Source organism: Poecilia reticulata, chromosome 20 (genome assembly GCF_904066995.2).
Source record: "Poecilia reticulata chromosome 20, P_reticulata-male-v2, whole genome shotgun sequence".
Classification (NCBI taxonomy): domain Eukaryota; kingdom Metazoa; phylum Chordata; class Actinopteri; order Cyprinodontiformes; family Poeciliidae; genus Poecilia; species Poecilia reticulata.
Genome location: NC_088849.1, coordinates 2,716,379 through 2,737,883, shown reverse-complemented (window position 1 = coordinate 2,737,883; position 21,505 = coordinate 2,716,379). Strand labels below are relative to the sequence as shown.

Sequence of the window (21,505 nt, the reverse complement as noted above, 5' to 3'; positions counted from 1 at the left end):
CAGGAAAAATGTCCTCAGGAAAGCAGAATTTCCACTCACTGTTCTTTGAGTCTGTTGGCGGCGACGCGTGCCACCTCCCGAGTGTGGGTCTGGGATTTGCAGCCGTGCCACAAGTAAATGAGGGCCTGGCTGACACCCAGCAGAACCATGGAGACTCTGGAGCGCAGACTGCTGCAGTGGCAGGCCACCTCCAGCAGGTGACCTTCCACCTCCACCTCACCCCGCACGCAGTAAAGACGCCAGTCATCTGCGAAAAGGAGACAGTCACTGCTCTGAGACCAAATCGGTTAAATATTGACTACATGATAGAATATAAAAGAAAAAACGGAGCTTGTAATATTAGAAAAATTAAAATGTCTGGTGACAACATCATTAAACAAGCCTTACTTTGTGAATTCTCCTCCTCCTCTTCTCTTTTCCCTGAGTGGACAATCATTCCCCCTTTGAAACACTGGAGGAAACATGGCGGCTCCTTCCCCTGCAGGACCTGAACCTGGAGGAAAATCAAGGTGAACATTAGCGTGAAGCTAAAATGACCATGTCCACACAACGTTTCACTGTGAGCACACAGTGAAACGTTGTGTGGACATGGTCATTTTAGCTTCACACCAGAAGAGACACTGACCTGCGCTCCCCGCTCTTCGTCCAGCTCCACCGTCATGAGCGCCGACGTTCCCTTCTCGTTGACGGTGGAGTTGCGGCCCTGCCAGAAGAAGTAGCAGCACTTCTCCTTCCCAGCTCCGGCGGTCTTCTGCTGCTCTGGATTCTGTCTCTTCCCAACTGATGAAGTGTAGGAAACAGTTTAATCTGAGATCTTACATTTAGAGCACGAGTTCAGATTTAAAGGGGCAGTGTTATGTGTTCTCCAGGTTCATAGAGACATTTTACAGCACAGTCAAGTAACTGTTACCTTCAGTTGCTATAAAAATGCTACATATATGAAATGACTTAAATTTAACTTTGTAATTTAAAACCTTGAAATTGGGCCTCTGTCTCTAAGAAACTCCAGTTCTTTCTGAAACTCCACATTCAGGAAGTCGTCACAACATGGCTCCTCTATTAACCCTTTAACAACATCTTTACCGGGGTTGCACTAAGAAGTAGCTCATATGAGCTCAGCAGATATACAGTTCCATCAGGTGTTTGCCAATTGCTGCTGGCTAGTCTGAAGGAGCTCAGTAGAAGAGCCACAAGGAAAGGCTGCTCTGTGAGGCGGAAGCTTGGAAACTGCAGCTCAGAGGAAGAGCTTTGTCCTCGAAGCTGCGTCTAGCTTCAAATAAACATTTTGCACAGCTGAATGGTTGCCATGGGAGATTAAAGGATTTCTGGAACATGGATAAAAGAACCAAGGCAGCACTCCAGGTATTTTTAATGAGGAAAAATCATCATAACATAATGTAAAGCTAAAAAAAGCCAATTTTACAAAACACCGCCCCTTTAAATAGTTTCTAATTCATGATGGCAGCACTGACCTGCAGTGCTAACCATGTATTTCCACTTGACCACATAGGTGTCGCCGTCGTGGAACTGGCCGATGCTCTGGCGGGGCAAGCGGCTGTAGTCAAACTCCAGGATGTGCCACACCTCCACTGCCAGAGTGCTGATCTCGTAGCTCCGCCACTCCTCGGCCTCCACCAGGCCGTAGCCCCGCCCCACGTTGAACCCGTCCAAAACAGTGCAGACCGCCGCTTGATGGAGGGGAAGCATCAAGGACGCGTTGAAAGCATGAGGGAGATCTGAAGCAGGCTGTTCCTGGGAAAGACGCAGGAAAAGGTGAGAAGACAGAGTTCATATGCAGACTTGCTGATGACGAACAGGAGAACATCAAATGCTCTGAACGCGATACCTTGTGGTCCGCAATGTCATCGTTTGTTGTGGTGGGACTGGGAGTCTTCCTGGAGTCGCTCCAGTCCTGAAACTTCTCCTTGAACAGCGTGGTCTCATTGTGTTGAGTCAGGCGGCCAAACACTGCCCAGTCGGGTCGGCCCTGGCCTTTTCTACATACGTAGGTAATGACAAGGCCCAGATTTTAGTCATTAATATTAAGCTTTTTAAAACTTCTGACATGTTTTTTTACATCACATCCACAAACTTTAATGTGTCTTATTGGACATTTGGATCCAAAAACAAGAAGTAGAGCATATAGATGTGGAATCAGACCCCGTCTTATCTGTGTGTCATTACATCCGTCCAACCAATTACAGAATCAAATCTTCACCCTCTTTGAACATCTAGAGTCACTTTTGCTCATTCTTTTCAAATTAGCTTCAGCTCATTCATATTGGATCGTCTGATTCTCAGTTGGATTTAGTTTGACCTGAATTCATTTAAAGCATTCTACTTTCTGCTCTGTAGGCGGGAGCTCAGCTGAACTCCTCAAATGGTTGCCATAGGATCATCAAGGATCTGTCAAACATGCATTAATGGATCAAAGCAATACTTCATGTATGCGTTTAACGACAGAACAACATGATATCGTGATATAAAGCTCTAAAAAGTCAATTTTGCACACCACCTTGAAACAGTGAATGTTATACAGGGAAATGGTGTATAGATTTGAAAATCTTAAAAGTGTGTTTCCGTACTTTGGGATGAGTGGGTTACACTCTCCTGGGTCCAGTGGGTTTATGTCACAGTTTGTGTAGTCGAAGGTGCCGTTCCAGAGATGCTTGGCCAGCTGGAAAGCAACCTTCCTCTGCGCCAGAGTCACTTCCTTCCCATGCCAGATATACATCTCACTACCAAAGTCAAACACCAAAACCTGCCCAATAATCAGAAGAACAGACAGGATGAGGTCTGGATTGTGACACAAACTGTAGGACCTCACTTGAGACCCAGTCTGAATTAATACTATATTTGTTCTGATTCTAAAGGTAATCTAACCTCTTTGTGGTTGAGGAGTGTACAGCGCGGCATCCTGGCCCAGAAGTCGTCGTCTGGGACGAGCTTGTCACCCATCAGGCGGTAGATGCAGTTTGTCTCCACGATGGCGGCTTCATACAGCTCGTCTTCATCTGGAGTTCCTGCTGCTGCAAGAACAAACAGAGGGATTCAGCTGGTGTTCTTCTGGACAAACTATGTTATGTTTGGTTAATGATTGACATGTGTACATGCTGCACAGAAAAATAGATGTGGAATCAGGCCGACAACTTCTGCAGCTTGTAGCTTGGCTTGCAGAGCGGTAAAGACAGGCAGTGGTTACAGAGTAAACCTCAGTCTCCCTGTATATGCTGATCATGTTATGTTGGCTTTGTGTTTCCAGTCATTTCACCAAAGAGTTCTCTTTAGCTCGTCTTTGCTATCATTGCAAAAACATCTATAATAAATAAACAAACAATGCTTATCCTGGTAGGGGCGCAAATAAAGCCTGGCAGTCCACCAGGTTTATAATTCAGTTGTTTTGCTTATTCACCATGTTCCTCTGCCCAGAACTGTGCAGAAAATTTAGTCGACACTGACGGAGTGGAGAACCGTGGCTTTGAACTGGAATTTGACAGTTCAACCCAAAACTCACACTGATAACTCGACTGTCCTCCGAGACACTTCCAGAACTCCTGGACTGCATGGCTGTGTGCGCCAGCGCCTTCGTCCATCATCTGGACGTAGTCCGCTCGGCAGCCCAGGTCTCTCTTGCTCTGGATGAAGTTGGCCAACTCTGACGCCTTTCAGGAAAAACAAAACGCAAAGACGATTGATATTGCCTCAATGGAGAAAAAAAAACCAGCAATCAAACCTCAACAGACTGATCTCTATGCCGCTCCACGCTCCGGTTCCGTACCTTGCTTTTCTCGATGACATTGGCGAACTCTCCGATCCAGACGAAGCAGTGGTGTGGGGTGATGAGCAAGAAGCAGTCTCCGCTGTTCAGAGAGGAAGCTCTGGGCTCCACCAGCCGGACCTGGACATGCCGTCGGCCTGGTTTCACACAAGCACACACATACACGCACACGCACACACACACACAGACAGACAGACAGGTGGATTATCAGTGGCTACTCTGCTCATCGCCGCCTGGATTATCACACGAGAGCCATCAGACCAAAATTGTGCCCGCAGTGATGAAGCCGACATGGTAAATATATCTGTCTAATGATCATCTAAAGCGCTAAAACCTTGGGGACGTCCAGCTAATGGAAGTCAGCAGAGGCTGTGGTCTAAATTTGAGGCTGTGAATCCTTCCACTGTCCAGCTGGGACAGATAACCTAACAAAGCAGAGCCCCTGCTGCACTGGATTTGCTTTGGATTATGGACGGTGGGGGTTCGGAGGAGCAGATCAGCCCAGGATGGCGTGAGGTGACCTGGGGAGAATGATTTAGAGTCACAGCTGTTGCCAACATACGTGTGAGGGAGATAAAAGAAACGCCAAAATAGAGCGAGTCCCGTCTCTCCTTTTAGATGTCATCAGCAGAGGACAGCCAGGAGGCAGCATCCTTCAGGCTCTGACTGAATCAGTGGGCATTTATTTTTCTGTCCTCTTACACAAGTAAATTTAACTGCTGCCGTTGAGTTCAAATCAGCAAGTCTTAAGACTTCAAAGTTTTCAATGTGACTGACTTGTGAAATTATATCCAAAAGATTCGTTAGCATTTCGGTTTCAGAGATATTCTTAAAGCTTCTATAAAAAATGCTTCCATATTTGTTAAAACCGTCACTGTTGTGACAGTATAAAATATCAAGCTAATCCACCTCCTCCCTGTGCTGCTAATGCCATCTGAAGAGATGAACAACACCCAGAGTGTTATCAATCAATCACATGAACGCGCTGCTAAATATGCTGCTGGCAGAGAAACAAGTCAGTTACAGGAAAACATCATCTGATGTCATCTGTGGCTATGCTAGCTAGCCTTAGCATTCATAACAGGCTCTGCTGTTTGAAAGAAGCTGCATCGCAGAGGAGGGGTGAGCAGCACACAAATGGGTATGATGGACAGCGCTAAGACCCTCCTCCTATCTATCTAAAAACAACCTCATTGGTTGTTTTTAGATAGATGGATGTTGACCAATGAGATGAAGAAATGGAAGGATGGATTTCTAAGGAGGGATACAACTTAGTTGGTTAAGAAATACAATCCTAAAACGTTTTTGTCTTGTTATCCACTTGTTTTATTTGCTGTGCTTTTCCAGACTTGCTGAGATCAAATGCCTTGTTTTCACTTCTCCAGATTCTATAACAAACTTGAGATTTACATCAAGCAGATGTCGTCAGCGAAGGTTTGTTTGTAAATTCAGAGCTGACTGACCTTTGACCTGAAGCAGCATGAGCTTCTTGTAGGGCACGGCGCTGTTGTTGGACGTCTGCTCAGAGACGCTGACGCTGCGCAGGCTGACGCTGCTGAAGTTCTCCTTGCTCGCCAAACCAGCCAGAGCCACTTCAGAAAACCCAGAGTTCTTGTTCACTGCACAGAGCACAAGGAGCAGAGATGAGTACAGAACTAATGCTGAATACCAATTATTCTTCAATCTTTTTTTTTTTTGCTTTATAAGACGGTGCATTATCCTGCAGAACGACGCCACAGCTATCAGTGAACAGAGTTTATATGGAAGGGTGTCGATCTATATGTGGCAAAGTAGAACAAAGAAGCAGCTTTAATGTCATTCACTTCATTTGTCAGTGATTATGTTAAGTCCAATTAATGTACAGTCATATTCATTAATTCAGAATATAAACTTGGATGAGACCATCACGTTAACAGTACATTTTGAAAGAAAAAAAAAAAAAGAAAAACATGTTTTAAACATTTTTCTCAACTCCACATTTTTGTAATCTTATTGGTCTGATGCAGTATGTAATCTTAAATTCATGCTTTTATTCGCTGAAAGTAGAAATTATAACAGAAAAAAAGGCTTAAAAACATAAATTTATGTATAAGTAATCTGTGTTTCTCTTAGTGAACAGAGTTACTGAAATAAACTGACTCTTCAATTATATTTAATTTATTAAATAATTGTATGTTTGAGTTCAGCAATTCTCCTCTAACAGATTAAAGAAAATCCCAAAACAAATTCTCAAATTGCGCAATTATTGTTTTTAAAATTTGATGAAGGTGTGTGTTGAGTGTGTGTCATTCCACCATAAAACAAAAACAGTTCAAATGAATCATTAATAGGTCAAAATGAATGTAAAGCAAACATTGCATGTTCACTCATGTTTTTTTATTCATACACATGTCAAACATGCAGTAGTGGACATATGAGAACAGAAACCAGTGGAGGATTGTATAGTAAAACAAGACAACTGGAGCTGATTTCATCTACAGAAATATTGCAGATTATGCAACACAGAGGTAACATGAGGAGAAAACCTCCAACATAATTTAAGTTGTTTTGCAATTCCTGTTTGCCTGTCAAACAGGAATTGGTAGGCAAACTAGGCAGATGCTAGTTTATGCTAATACACTACAGGAAAATAAACTAAACATGCACACTAGATGTTTTTTCCTTTCAAACAAAAGAGCTTTAGATACGTAAATCCCTCCTTACTCACTCTTCTCCACCTTCATCCTCTTGCTCTCCAGCAGGCCGATGTTGAGTCTCTGCTCTGTGTACTCATGTCTGATGTCCTCTCTGGCTGCCAGCTTCTTCAGCGGGTTCCTCGACGACTGAACGTTGCGGTTTGGCCGCATCGCCCTCTTGTGCTGCACCATCGCCGAAGTCAATCTGGAAAGAAAAAGATGAAAGGTCAAAGTAAGGTCAAAGCATTTCGTTTTTTTTTTTAAAGCTCGGTCTCCTGACAGCTGAAGCTTACTTTGGCACCTCGGGGTCAAAAATGGCATCGAAGTCGTCATCTATCTCCACCCTGTTGTTGCTGCCAGGAAGTTCGTCCATGTGGCGGTAGAACTTGGAAAAAGCTTCGTCTTCCAGGGTCATTACTTCCTTCACTTTCTTCTCAGTCACAGAGATGGTCGCCTCTGGCAGTCCAGGCACTGAGGAGAGACAACACACCCACATGTTTCCACTTGTGTGGCTCTAAATACCACCAGAGATCCACTGATCGGACATCAATATCTGCATTGGTCCAGATATCCAAAATTCTAGATCTGGTATCTGATCAGATCTGTGCCCGATCCATAAGAGCAAATCTGTTCAGTCTAATTCTATCCTTTGTCCTTACATTATATTTAGAATTCCTAATTGCACTTTCTGAACCATTTGAAAGAAGGATTACTGCCATTTTTTTACACGTTTGACCAAAATAGACATTGTTTTTGTCAGTTTCAGTTTCTTCATCGTTTACTTTACATCGACTGTTCTACACTTACTTGAACAAATTAAAGTTGTTCTTACATGTTTGACCAGCTTGTGAAGGTATTGGTAGATTTAAATGTGTTGTGCAGAGTCATCAAATAAATGCATAATTCAGAACATTTATGCCTGTGTTTCAAAAAGAAATGTTTTCAGTCACTGCAGCTTTATGTTTCTGGATTGGAATCGGCCGATACTAAATCTCAGATATATGTATCAGAAGTGAAAAAACTGGATCAATACTTCCTAAATATCACATCAGCAAAATTTGACTTATTTAAAAAAAAAAAACTGTACAGCTCCTAACCATCAACACTCTTGACATCCAAGTGTATTTTTTTTCTCCATGCTTCTTACTAACAGTTTGTTAACCTGAGTTTAGAATAGGACGCACCTTTACTGTTGATCTTTCCAAGGAACGACTCGAGCTTCTCTAGCTTTACGTCCAATTCCAGGTTCAGATCTGGCACAGCCTTAATAGCTACACACACACACACACACACACAAATGTCACACATTTCTTACAAAATGCAGCAGTCTGTACATGTAGACTTCAGACAATCACCAAGCACGATGGACAGTATGTTGATCTGAGTGTTTGAAATGTTTCCTGCAGGTGAGTATGAGGCGTTCTGTACTTTAGGGTCATGCACATTCATTGAGGTGAAAACCATCCAACAGGCTGGTTTCTATCCGGCTTCCAGAGCCAATAGAAACCTCATGGTTGTGTTGGTGACATTTCTAGTTTGAATAATGGTGGAAAATAGAAAAAAGGGGAATAAACCTGGGAATTCCTCCATGTCTTTTGAAAAAGAACAAAACAATCACTTAACACCGGCATAAAAAACAATTTCAATCAGACATCCAGCAAGAAATTGGCTGTAAATCTGATGTTTTTCCAGAAAGTAAAAAGGCTCCATACTGAGCACTAGCTGACGTGAAAGTCTTGTTGCTACCGTTATTTATTTCTATTATTTATTTAATGAAGAATTAATGGAAACACTGCAATTGCAAAATTGTGTTTTTCCAACATTAGTGGAACGTAGACAAAGTTTTGTGCTCATTTGTAATGGAAACACAGCTGGTGTTGCATAACGGGTAATCAGAGGCTTGAGGTGAAGAGCAAAAACTGCAATAAGTGTTTGTTACAATAAAAGTCAGACTGACCTTCCTGCGGTTTGGAGACAGCAAGACTGTTCTTTGATTTGGAGTGGAGGGGAGAGTGGAGAGCAGAGGGAGAGGCCAGCCCTAAGGAGCACACAAGATTAAATCATCTGCATTGTTATTTGACAAACTGTAAAAAAAAAAAAAAAAAAAAAAAACAAAGATCCACAGAGCTGTTTAGCTTGCCCTCTGACCTTTCTTCACCATCCGTGCAGCCACAGTGAACTGGGTGGAGTCGTTGGCAGCTCCGTGACCTTTGGTCTTCCAGGCCTCGTCCCGAGTCTCAATCAGCTGCTTCCTCTCCTGGATGGACATGCGAGTCTCCAGGCTCTGGCTCTCCATCTCAGCCTCCGCTGTTCTCTGAGGAAAACACAGGAGAATCAGATGACCTCAGCAGAACAGATACATGAAGGTCAAACTAAGGAACCCATACCGGCTGCATGCAGCGAACTGTAAAAAAAACTCCATTAATGCTGCCATTGGTATATCAAATTTAACCCAATAAACAGGAACCAAAGTTGTGTCTTATTTAGCAGATCATTGTTTCCAACAAAGTCGATGGGACTAAAACTGGAATTTGCCGTATTTAACTAATTAGGTGAAACAAAAAACATGCATAACACACTAATGTTCATAATCACGTGCAACAGTATTAAACCCTCTCATTGTACTTGTTCTCAGAGGAAAGAAATACACACTGATTAGAACTCCTGGCAAAGATGAGTAGAAAAAAAATATTTTATTGTAGTAGAATAATCTCACCTCGATTTGGAAGGAACAGTTCATGGGAAAGTTATAAGGGTGGTCGATCATTTTTAAATACTTTCTCTCCCTCTTTTTTTAAATTCGATTTATTCAAATATGTGACACTAAAACAAATTTTGTTTTTTGGGATTTTCCTTCATAAAAAGTTACCAGAATAGAAAACAGTCGTATATAATCACATTCAAAAATCTTACAATGAATTTAGTGCATCAAAGGAGATATAAAGTAGATAAATGTCAACTAATTTTGGTTTAAAAAAATGGTCTGAATTCAGCTGCCGATAATAAAATTATTAAATACACAAATGAAACAAACTGCTGTGGCTCAACAGAATATCAGTTTTACAAGCTGTTGAACACCTGGTGATGAACCTGGTTTCAGTTTCTGGCCTCACTTACTGTAGGCTAAGTAAAAAGTAAAACAGCATCACTGAATCTCTCCCATTGGTCAACTAATGGACACATTGTGTGTTTGCACAATTTTATTGTAAAGTGAGAAAACATAACAGTTGCACAAACTCCACATCTTTATTTCTGACTGGGTCACCTTCCTTCTCCATGGGTGTCTGTCATCCACCTGCAAGGGTCTGGGAGATCTGGTGGTCTTCAATCACATGGATGGATGGATGAATGGATGGATGGGAAAGGATGAAATTAACAGATGAGGATGGAAATATGGGACGAAATACCTAAAAGCTGCATAAGAAGCGCAAGCTGCAGGAGCTGTGATGCTGAATTCACAATGGTGAGCGTTGGAGTCACCAATAGATGGGATAAAACGGCAGCAGGACCATATGACCATTGTGTGCTTTAGCAAAACACTGCAAACACTAAACCTTACCACGTCATTTTTACTGCAGATATCTTAGCACACTTGAAATAAGAAACTAACTTACCAGTAGTTTTTCAGGAAGATGTGAGAGCTTAGTTTAAGTCAACAATCCCTTAATATTGATGAAAATGTTCTAAATTATGCAAGAGGACATTTTCCCCATGTTACAAGTGAGATAATCTGCCAATGAAACGCGTATTTTTATCAATATTAAGGAATTATTTATGTAAAACAAGCTTCTGCATGGTGCTGAAAAATGACTTGTAGTTAGTTCTGTCTCATTTCAAGTGCACCAAAAATATTTCCATTAAAATACTTGGTAATATTTTGTGATTTTACTGTGAAAATACTTTGTCTATGACAGCAGTTGGTGTGAAAGCAGAACCATAATCGGTGGGAATCTGATTATTTTCTCCGTAAGATGTTCGTGAATTGGTACAGGCATGTGTGAACAGCTTACACTGGCGTGACCAGGTATGTGGGCAAGCAGGCAGACCAACAAGCAAACAAGACTAAAAGACCTGCTGGAATTTCCTACCTGGCTGGCCGTGTCGTCAAGGGAGGTATGGAAAGGAGGATCAGGAGGAGGAGAGGAAGCAGCAGGAAGGACAGCCTCCTGCAGCAGGCGCAGAAAGAGGAAATACATGCTACAGCAGGAAAATATAGCTGATAAGTGCAGCTCTGTATCCTGATTGGGGTCATGTTAGCCAGGAAATCAAGTCTGATAAAGGCCACAACCAAGAATTTGTTTTTAAAAGTAGCTTTTCTTATTTCTAGACTTTGACATTTACACATATACACTTCCATCTGGAATAAAACAGATACTAATATGCATTAGAGAGGCTTTTTAAAAATGATTGGGATTGGAGCTCTGACTAAAACAACAAAGCTCAGTGCCCATTGTTGGACCACTGCTGGATTCTGTCAGCAGCTCCCCTCAACTAGAGGTACTGAAGTTGATTTGTGGAGCCAATTTAAATGAGAGCAGCTGTTAAATTTTATAATCCTCAAAGCAAAGTGTAAAGTTAATGAAGCAGGAAAACAGCCTTGGCCCCAACTTCTATCTGATAAACCAAAAGTGAATTGAAATACATTACAAGTCGGTTTACAGTCCTGTGAAAACGCCAAGTAAACCATGCTAACATTAGCCTAGCACTTCAGCAAACTGCTGAGTGTGAAAACGTCAATGGAAGCAGACTTTATTACAGACCAGGTTTTTGTGTCAATTCATACATCCATTACAAACAAACAAATCTATGCTGGTTTTAGACAATGCAATGCTAGGTCACTGTAGGCTAACCTAGCTAACACCATGATGGAGCAGAAACAGGAAAGAGAGCAGAGTCCTAAATGGTGAGTAAATAAAGTAGTTTCCACTTAAAGATACGAGTGTTTTATACTTTTAATTACTTTACTATTACCATTATTTACTGTTACTTTAAATACATTCCATTTTAATGTAAGAGATGAGGAATTAGTAATGGTCTAATCATAAATTACATCATTATTGGCAACAAAAAAAGAAATCCCATGCATATTTATGTAAACCAAACTTTTAAAGATGTATGAGGCATGTTCCAGTTTTCCCAACAATTTTTGATATAACATTTTTATCCTCACATGTTATATTTTTAATAATTGACCAAAAATTAAGTCAGTTTAAGTGACTTAATTTGTTTCTTAAGTGGGGCTAATTCAAATTACGTAGCTAAAAACAATCGCTAAAATAATGAGCTTATAACATTGTTTATGTTCTTGATTTGTGACCCCTGCAATCAGACACACGTCTTATTTGAAAATTAATGTTAAACATTAGGTTTAATGTTAAACATTAATGTTTAACATTAAACCTAATGTTTAACATTAAACCTAATGTTTAATGTTTAACATTAAACCTAATGTTTAATGTTTAACATTAAACCTAATGTTTAATGTTTAACATTAAACATTAGGTTTAATGTTTAACCTAATGTTAAACATTAAAGTCATTGATAGGACAGTGTGCGTGCGTGCGTGTGTGTAACAAACCCCAAGTTCACCAGACAGTGCTACCATGAACCCAAAATGAGGAGAAAATTGTAAACATTAAGGAAAGAGGCCAACCCAGAATCAAACGGTACTACCACCAGATAAACACTCTGCAGGCTGAATTTCTGCAGCACCAAGTTGTGTTTTAATCAACAGGTAAAAAAAATAAATATAAATAAGTTTTGTGAATTTTAATCACTGTTCTGATGAGAACAGAGTTGATGAACCTCACCCTAGAATGCTTTGGCAACAAAGTTCTTACCCACTGGCCTTACCAGAAACAGATTGGACACAGAAACGTCCTCAGTCATAATCAGAAAATCATCGTCCTACAGACAGGCAGCCGAAGAAAAGGGACATTTTCTGAAAGCTCATGTTGTGTCATGCACTTCATAGGTAGATCAAAATCCCTTTAAGTCTTGCTCGACTGCTCATTTTCTGTCAATCTCATCTCTATTTTTGTTCTTTGTTCCAACACAGGAAACGTCAAGAACATCCACTGGTCTGGATAAATAGGAGGATAGAAAACAAGACCGACTGTACTTCCTGTTAGCCTTCCTTTAACCTCCATCTATTCACTCATCTGTCCCCAATTTAAAAATTAGGCCACTTGTTAAATTTGAGAAATGTTTTCCCCAGAGTGTCTGACATCACACATACAGGAATCAAAACCTGACCTTAAATAAGCTATAAAAAAAATAATAATTCAGCCTGTGCCGGGTGGAGCTGGCTAAGCTCTGATAAGCAGCTGGAAACAACAGCAGTTGCTCCAAAGAAGCCACAGAGAATATGTCTAAACAGAGAGGTACATGTGCTGCGCCCGTCCTAAAACCTCCCTTCAAAAACACACCAATGGTGGAGAAACAGAAAAACAGGAAGCATGCAGGGACAGAAATCTGCTTTTATTTTTTTAAAAGGTGAAAGACATGCAGACAGGAGCGAGACAGTGACAGATTACAGGCAACATGCAGTTCAGAGGGCAGAAAAGAGAAAGTTAGGCAAGAGAGAATACAAACGCTACATGTGTCAGGACAGTTGGATATTAGCATCACACGACAGGTAGTCCAATCATTTTCACAGTAACATTTGAGGCTTAAAGCATACTTTTTATTGGTAGCTTTACATGTTTACTATGCTGGTGTCAAACCTAGGAAGAGGAATTACTTTCCTTTCATAATTTGGCTCCAAGTTTTTGGGGTACTTGGCAGTTCTGGGCTGAGAATTACATGCCAATAATACTTTACATTTGCCCATTTAAAAAAAGTTCAGTTATTTCAGCAAGTGCTGTTAGAAAGTTTAAGGAATTGTTCATGCTCAAATGAGAACTTCATATTCAATTTGTTTTCATTTCAGTTTTGACACCAATAGGCTTCCATACTTATCGAATGGCAACTTGTCATAACATCCTCTAGATACTAGATCATTTGTTCTCCTGAATGGAAATCAGTGATTAGATTTTGATACAACAACAAAACATTTACCAGCTGTATAAGACAGATAAGAGGAAACACAGACATGGACAATACACAACCTCTCTGTTTAGAGATATTCAAAATATTACCACATGACTTTGCCAGTTTAATTTCCATGACTCGTTATTTAATGGCCAGTGATATTTCTTTGAATGTAAAATTCTCAACAAGTCTGCGACAAACGCTCAAGAATCTCTTTAAATCTTTGTTAATGACCAGTTGGTGTGGCGTTCACCAACTCTAAATGTCACTGCTGCAGTAACAGTGCATCAACAGAACACAGTTTCTCCAACATTAAATCAGATGACCCATATGATGTCTCAGTGTGGCCCTCTGAAGCGCTAACTCAGCAGTGAGGCGGTTACCTTCTTCCCGAAGCTCTGCTCCGCCTCCCAGAGCTGAGCTTGCTGCTCGCCCTCGGCAACCGTCGCTACATCCTGTTTCTTATTGATCCTGTTCCTCCAGTCTTTCTCGCCGCTCTTCTTTAACAAGGCGACTCTGAGGGGCCGGCGCAGAGGCACAGGGTGAAAGAACGAGAGGCACTGTTAATCTGAATTAACGCCCCACACACACACACTATGTACTGCAGTATGATAGTTGGGGTAAAAAGATAGACTTTTATTTAAAATATGCCACTTTAGCTCACTGCAGCCTGGTAAGCTTTGAAAGCAGCTCTTGGCTCATTTTTAAACCGATTATTCATTAGAGACAAAGACAGTTTCTACTCATTTCAATCAGTTAAATTTAGGACATTTAGGATTATTATATTAATTATGTTTACAATTTGAAAACAACCTACTAATCCAAAACGTTTAATTCAACTTTAACATTGGAAACTGAACTACTGACTTTAGCATAGTGACTCCTGTACTATTACTAGTTGTGTCATTTGGTGAAAAATTCTAGCAAAGTTAATTGCACTATTTGCAATTAAATTAGCACTTAATCAAAAACCATATAACAAAAACATAATTTTCAATTCAAAACTGACTTTATTCTGCTAAATTATTAAACAGACGTGAGCTTAAATATATTTACCGTTTTTAATCTACTTTTCAAGGTGACATGTTCATTGCATGTTATATTCTGTATGTTAACTTCTTGTGTAAGTACCATGAAACCATGGTGATGTCTTCTAAGGTCATCATACTGTAAGGACAATATACTGACCAATGCCTAGCACATCGCAAACAAACCTAAATATCTTCACCAGGAGGACACTGCATAATTAACTTGTGTAAAAAAAAAAAAAAGTGAATGACAGAAGTTGCATTATTATGGACTTAATTGAAATAGGAGGAGTTTTAACTTGGAGTACAGAGAAGGCAGCATGCCCCTCACAACAAGCGCTCTGTTCCAGACAGAGAGGACACATCCTGTTCTGTCCCCAGACGTCCAAATCAATGCCAACAACAGGAAGTGAGCAGACCTGACTCTGTCATCACTAACTGACTGCTTTGGAAGTGTGGGTGAGCCAAGCAGGTCCTGAAGTGGTCAGAGTGGGTGGAATGTGTAACAGGCAGAAAACACACAGATGTTAACATGTTGTTCTGTTATGTCACCAATCAATTTAGAGCTTGACGGTTTATCTTTGCCCATCCTCTAACCAGCAGGCCGAGCCTCAATGTGATGCAACTAGACTTGCATAAACATGCGCTGCTCCTGTGTTCAAGTTAATAATTGTATGGACAGCAAAAACATATTCTTAATATGAGAAACTAACAAAAAGTAACATTTTGGTCCACAACAATTGACAGAATAAAAGGCGTTTCTCCACTCTGACCTCCGTGCTGCTCTTACCTCTCTCTGATGGACATGTGTCGGCTAATCGTTACATCGGTCATCTCTTCCTCCTGATCAAGCTGGACCGGGCCGACAGACTGGCCCCCTGCTGGGCCCTGAGTCTCGGCTATGGCCGATCCGAATGAGTCTCTGGATGTTACTGCGGTGGAGTCTGGGAGCTCTGTGACAGCAGACGCACAAGGGCACACACAGAGGAAGCAGGATCAATAATTTGAAAGCACAGCAATGTTAAAAATCACACCATGAAAACGGGCAACATAAAAAGAAGCAGCGTTTGAAGGAGCAGAGACACCGCTCACTGGATTCCATGTCTCTGCCACAGCTGTAATCAAACGTCCCACGCTGTAGAAACCCTGAGATTTTCTTCTCTAAGTACAACCTGAGCAGCTCTAACAGACAGGCTGCTTCACTATCTTCTGTTTTTGTAACCTGACTGGCTGCATCAAGCCACACTATTTTAGATCTTATTTACATTTTATATAAATCTGGGATTCCATGCTCTAAGATTCAGGTCACAAACGCTGTAGTACCTTAACTCCACCAGAAGGTTTCCTCCTTCTCAGTTACTTTGAAGTTTAAGGGAAACAGAGTCGAGCCTATTGCATCGTAGTTGTGGTTCCCAACACTGAAAAAATATCCAGTCAAACTTATTATACACCACAAATGTTCAAAAATCTCCATTTTGTTTTGTGGAGTAACAAACATTCATGTGGTGTTTAAATGTGACCTGAAGGTGCCAACTGTAGAAAATGTTCATTTAGGAGAACGTCCATGTTTATGTAAAACAGTACCTTAAAAATAACTGCACAAAAGAAAGCTACATCAGAATGATGAATAGAGCTGGTTATGAACATTTTAACATGCCATTTCAATTACAACAGAAAGAATTGTGTTGAATATAAGCATTTTCTGTAGATGTTTAAAAAAATGAATGAAAAACATTCTCAAACTACATTTTGAGGTTTCTGAACTTACATAAATAAAAACTGAACAAGTAGGATGATTACTTCCCACATTAAAACAAACAAGCCACAAAACCAATTTTGGTAACAAGTTTGATAGTCCTATGTTGTGTCTTTTTGTGTAAATACAGTTACATTTTACTGTTAAAATTTGATTGGCTCTCAACCATTAAGTCAGAATGTCTGGTCTTATGGTCAATGGTCTTATGTTCACTTAAAAATAAATTTTTGCTGTCTTAGAGAACATAAAACTAATACAAAAAAAAAAGAAAGACAACCAAGCTAACACCAACTCAGAATGGTGTTTAAAACCCCGGTCTCACCAGGATACCAGTGTCCTCATGGAGGAGTTGACTTATATATAAGCATTTTGAGGGTGGAAGTTAAGGGGTTAAACAACCTAGAACAGCCTGTTGGAATCATAATTTGACTGATATTTTAATGATTTGCTGGAAAACTGCTAACTTCTTACAAATGTTGCAAACTTACTTTCTTAAAAAAATAACAGCATCTTCATCCATTCAACAGGTATATCTTCCCCCTACATTCACAACCTTACTGCAGCCAAGTTTAAGTTTCATGAACTGTTTCAAATAAGTGTAATTCCAAGGACAATTCTTAGCAAAACCTTTTGTTTGTCCTCTGTAAAAAGTAACTAGTTTAGAAAATTTCTTGCAAAACGTAACAGTTCAGGTAGGGGATCCATCCTATAGTTTTCTTAGTCCAACTTTAAAAAAGTCAGAGGGCAAGTCACAGTAAGTATGAGGAGAAACTAAAGTGCGAGTTGTTCTTACCTCCACTGATGGCTCTGATCCTGTGGCTGTCTGCGCGTCGTCCTTCCTCTCTTGGATGCCGCCTCTGCTCTTCTCTGTCCTGGGACTTGTGAATCTCTGAGTTGTCCCCGCCTCTGGGACGCCAGCACTGCTCCTCCTCCTCCTCTTGTTCTTCTTCCTCCCACCATCTCTCCCTCCCAGTGTGCGGCTGGGGCAGAGCCACCTGCCTGACCGCCGTCTCAGGAGAGGGCAGCCTCCTCTTCCCCACCTTCAGGTCCGTCATGTCGTTCCCCCGGTCAGTGAGTCGCTCCATGTCCATGCGGAGGTCCGAGGCGTCCGGCAACCTCGCGGTTGGGTTGGGCTCGACACGGACGGCGGCGCTCGCTATGTGGATGTCTCCGGCATGGTCAGAGGAGACGGTGGCTCCGGGTCTGGGTGCGGAGGAGGACGAAGTGGCTCGGTACAGAGCTGCTGCGCCGTTCTGAAGCTGTCAAAGCAGGTGGAGTGGAAAGAGATGAAAGAAAGCACACCAAGACGTGGGTCAGTTTTGCTAAAATAGCTGAAAAGCGAGCTTGAGCAAAGTGCACACTCAGGCGGCTGAGGAGAATCGCGCTGACTAATCACAGCCGGACTGACTCACTGCACTTCCTGAGCTGAGCATCAAAGGGCAGCCTGTCCTGCACATCACGAGCCATCTCCCTCCACACAATGCATTTAGCTTCAGCGCAACACCACACTTCACTAATGCATTCAAAAATCATACTACAAACCCAACAGCCAGTAAGAGACAAAGGCAAACATCCATAGAGACCAACAGAAGTCTGGTTTTTTTTTCTCTCTTTCTGCAAGTTTAGACTCTGATGTCAAGGGTGTTGACTTGTGTCCTCTCCTCTACTCCCATTTCCTTTAAACCTTTTCTCCATCTTTCTCCCTTACATTAGAAATGTATGGGACATTTCCAATGTCCATTACTTTACATGTACAGTTGAAACCAGATATTTACATACACTGAAAAAAAAATATTTTTCTCACTTCAGTTAAATTGGACCAAACTGTAATTTTATTCAACTTCACTAGAATTACCAAAAATAATTTCCATTTTGGAGAGGACATTTTTCTCAACTTTCCTTGAATTCAAAAGTTAAAATACATTTGGTCGGTATCAGTTAACTGTCTTAAACCATCACTGGGGTCAAACCTTTTGGGTTTCCTTATACAAACTTCTGATAGTTTAGCTATCAGAAGTTAACTGGAGGAACACATGAAACACTTTGTTGTTTAACAACTTTCCTGGCATTTAGCAAATAGAAATAATTTTGATAATTCTAATTAAGCTAGAGCAAGAAAACTTTGATTTGACTTCTGACAGTGAGAAAAAAATTGTTGAATATTTGTGACTCGGATGTATGTAAATATTTAGTTTCAACCGTATATATAAACCTTTATTAGAAATTTCTTTGGATTTATTTAAAATGCAACACAAAAAATAAAGAAGAAAGGTTGGGGAAAATATTTAAAACGAAAGGAGATGGGAGTAGAGGAGAGAACACAAGTTAAAACTCTAGAAGTCTGCTTCAAAACCTGAAGAAAGAGAAAACAGAACCAAGAAACCATAACTCTGAGAAATCCGTATATTTTTTCTAATTCATTTCCTTTTTCTCCCTGAATTTGCTTCTCGATCCTCTCTCCCCCACAAAGGTTCCTTTTAACTCCCTTCCCAGTGATGAGCTACATTTGGCAGGAACATCCATGCAGATAACCAGCAATGCTTTACCGTATTACAGGCAATGATGAGCACAGAGTGGGTATTTTATCAGAAGCGGGTCAATGCGGCGCACATTCCCGATGCAATCACAGCAACGCGGACGGGCGAAACGGTGCAACGCAGGTCATTTCTGACTAGAGAACATGTCGTCCTCTGATGCAATCACAGCGACTGTTCAGGGGAATCTTACTTGGAGTTGTTCAACTGGACTGTCACACAGCTCCTGTTCATCGTCTATGATGTCTGAATCTGAGAGCTCCTATAGCAGAAACAGCCACATGCTACAACACCGCTTTTAAAACTCAATATTGATAAAAAGTAATGCACAAACAGGGTTTTTTTGGCATCTTTTTGCCATCTCTTGCCAATTGTACAACAATTGACCAATTTGTAATCTACTTCTTTTGAGAAAAATCTGCATCTTACTCCACATTTATTATTTATTTGACCTTTGTTTATGAGGCTGTTCCACCGAGATCAAACTTCAAAGATCTCATTGACAAGAGAATTGTTATGATAACACAAGAAAACAATTGGAAAAATGTAATTAAATTATCTCAATCCTAGTAATTAAATTGAATAAGCCAATAAAACATTGCCTAAAAATAAGAGGAGTTTCCCAAGATTTGTCTTAAAGGAAATTTGAATTGTCCAAAAAGTGATCAAAGTACCTTGTATTATTTTTTCAGAAAGTAGGTAAAAAAAAGTATTTTGAATGAATTCATTTTTCTGCATTTGAGCAGAGTCAAATACAGATTTGACTCTGCTCAAATGTGTAATAGCAGTGCCAGAGCTAAAAATGGTTTTGAAAGTCAGCAGATCACTAATTTAAAAGTTGTTAGCATCAAGTCTCTTGAGAATACACCAAGATTAAGCAGTTTTACAATGCTAACCATGCTAAGAGCCAACATAAGATGCTAACTGGTTTAAAATGTCAATTCTGTAAATCATCGTTTTGAAATAGTAAAACCTTGTTTTACAGCAACTGCTCTCACACACTCAGAGCAACACGTCCAAAATTTATATCTCCTAGGCTGCTTCTGCACCTCATAAAACTTTGGCTCAGTTAGCGGCTGCATATCAGCCACCAGAAGTGGCCTGCAGCCCTACACTCTTTCATATGTAATGCAATTTCAAAATCTTCTGTAAATCCTAAAGTAGTTAGAAATCCTCACTTTTGAAGGTACTTTGAAAATCTCACCCAAAGTTTAAAGAGCAGACAAAGCAAAGGAAATGTCTGAAACCTTCATCCTTTCCATAATTGCACAAATTAATGCTAAAAGTTTTTTAGATTTGCCTCTTTTAAAACCTCTTGGCAATTATAAATAATGTCTTCCAATAACGCATGAATACATATTTTTAAATTTTGTGTCAACTTTAAACATTTTTCAACTCAAATGATACACCTACATTTTGGTGTATAAAATCAAACAGAGTGACTAGAGAGACCTCCCCACCTGCTCCATATCTCCCATGGTGATGGGCTGCGTCTGGTAGCGAGCGTTGGCTCGGCGCTGGCGGCTGTCTCCTCGGGTTCGGGTGACTCTGCTCACCGGCTGAGCGAGTCGGTTGAACAGCGCCATCTTCTCCGCCAGGCTGAGGGTGCAGACGTCCGGTTCCTCGGGGTGTTGACCCGCCGTCTCGACTCTTCCTTCCATCCCAGATCCCTGCTTTGAGCCTCGGGCCTCCTGAGAGGCATGCGCTTGGTGCCGGGCTGTGGAGCTCTGCTGTAGGGATGCCTGCAGGCTGAGGGGAGGACAATGTGAAGATGAGCAGGTAAGCAGCATGTTGCATTGTTACAGGTCTGTTCAAACGCAAATCAAGTTTACATGTTTGTTGCACAAGCACCGTGAGTTTTATACGCCAGACAAAGTATAATTTATAATGTAATCATGCAATTTCCCCTCATAACACAGGAGGGCATCAAAGCTTAAATATGGAGGGCAACCTGATGTGGTGAGCCAGTCACAGTCAGAGACATTTAAGGATGACTCAGTCTCTCATGCTCGTGCACACACACGCACACACACGTTTGTGTACCTGTAAGAGGGGAGGGCATTGCTGCCAACTAGGGTGTAGCTATCAGCACACACTAGAAAAGACGGGTCAGTCTGAGAGGGGGCACTAGGTCAGGGGCAGGACACACACACGCACAGAGGTGGTAGAGACAATAAAAGATGACAAGTATTTAAATATGATATAACTACGGTAACTTTTAAGTGTAAAAAAGTTCAACATTCTAAATTTTTTTCACATTATAAACACAAATTTTTAATATATTTCTTTGGAATTTCATGGGAAAGCCAACACAGATTAGAACATAGTTAAAGTTAAATTAAAGGTATTATGTGCATCTTACTCTCTTGCTGGTAATTATTTCTTTTTTAATTAAAAACAAAAAAAAAATTGGCCCATCTGTATTTTCAGCTATAATTTGGACACGACTGATTAAGGTTAAAACATAATCATGTGTTGCAATGGTCTAGTCAAAGTCCAGATCCAAGTTGTTTAGAGAATCTGGGAAGAACCAAGAATTAGTTTTCATAGATCTTCTCTTTCAAATCTGACTAAACTTTGGATATTTTGCAGATATTTTAGTGTCTAGATGTGGAAAGCTTGTAGAGACGCAACTTAAAAGCTGAACACCGAGGTATTTTCCTTTCACTTCACGTTTAGGAACGACTGTTGGCCTATCACAT

The 21,505-nt window shown here is 40.7% G+C and overlaps 1 protein-coding gene across 18 annotated transcripts in view; it reads right to left on the bottom strand.

The window, feature by feature from the left end:
- Positions 1–21,505, bottom strand: part of svila (supervillin a) — a 66,671-nt gene that overhangs the window by 5,408 nt on the left and 39,758 nt on the right. For 7 of the 18 annotated variants that reach the window (XM_081601322.1, XM_081601323.1, XM_081601312.1 and 4 more), the window contains 24 exons: positions 20,847–20,930; positions 20,264–20,552; positions 18,997–19,065; positions 17,063–17,528; positions 15,304–15,466; positions 13,869–14,001; positions 12,307–12,360; positions 10,542–10,619; positions 9,719–9,775; positions 8,602–8,767; positions 8,411–8,491; positions 7,638–7,724; positions 6,747–6,924; positions 6,486–6,658; positions 5,242–5,397; positions 3,779–3,915; positions 3,515–3,662; positions 2,884–3,029; positions 2,586–2,761; positions 1,847–1,997; positions 1,473–1,752; positions 626–780; positions 388–493; positions 40–247 (listed from right to left, as the gene is read on the bottom strand). In XM_081601322.1, coding sequence (XP_081457448.1) covers positions 40–247; positions 388–493; positions 626–780; positions 1,473–1,752; positions 1,847–1,997; positions 2,586–2,761; positions 2,884–3,029; positions 3,515–3,662; positions 3,779–3,915; positions 5,242–5,397; positions 6,486–6,658; positions 6,747–6,924; positions 7,638–7,724; positions 8,411–8,491; positions 8,602–8,767; positions 9,719–9,775; positions 10,542–10,619; positions 12,307–12,360; positions 13,869–14,001; positions 15,304–15,466; positions 17,063–17,528; positions 18,997–19,065; positions 20,264–20,552; positions 20,847–20,930 — 3,741 coding nt within the window. The remainder of the gene's footprint in view (positions 1–39; positions 248–387; positions 494–625; positions 781–1,472; positions 1,753–1,846; positions 1,998–2,585; positions 2,762–2,883; positions 3,030–3,514; positions 3,663–3,778; positions 3,916–5,241; positions 5,398–6,485; positions 6,659–6,746; positions 6,925–7,637; positions 7,725–8,410; positions 8,492–8,601; positions 8,768–9,718; positions 9,776–10,541; positions 10,620–12,306; positions 12,361–13,868; positions 14,002–15,303; positions 15,467–17,062; positions 17,529–18,996; positions 19,066–20,263; positions 20,553–20,846; positions 20,931–21,505) is intronic. The other 11 variants (XM_081601317.1, XM_081601321.1, XM_081601326.1 and 8 more) reach the window with 8 other exon arrangements.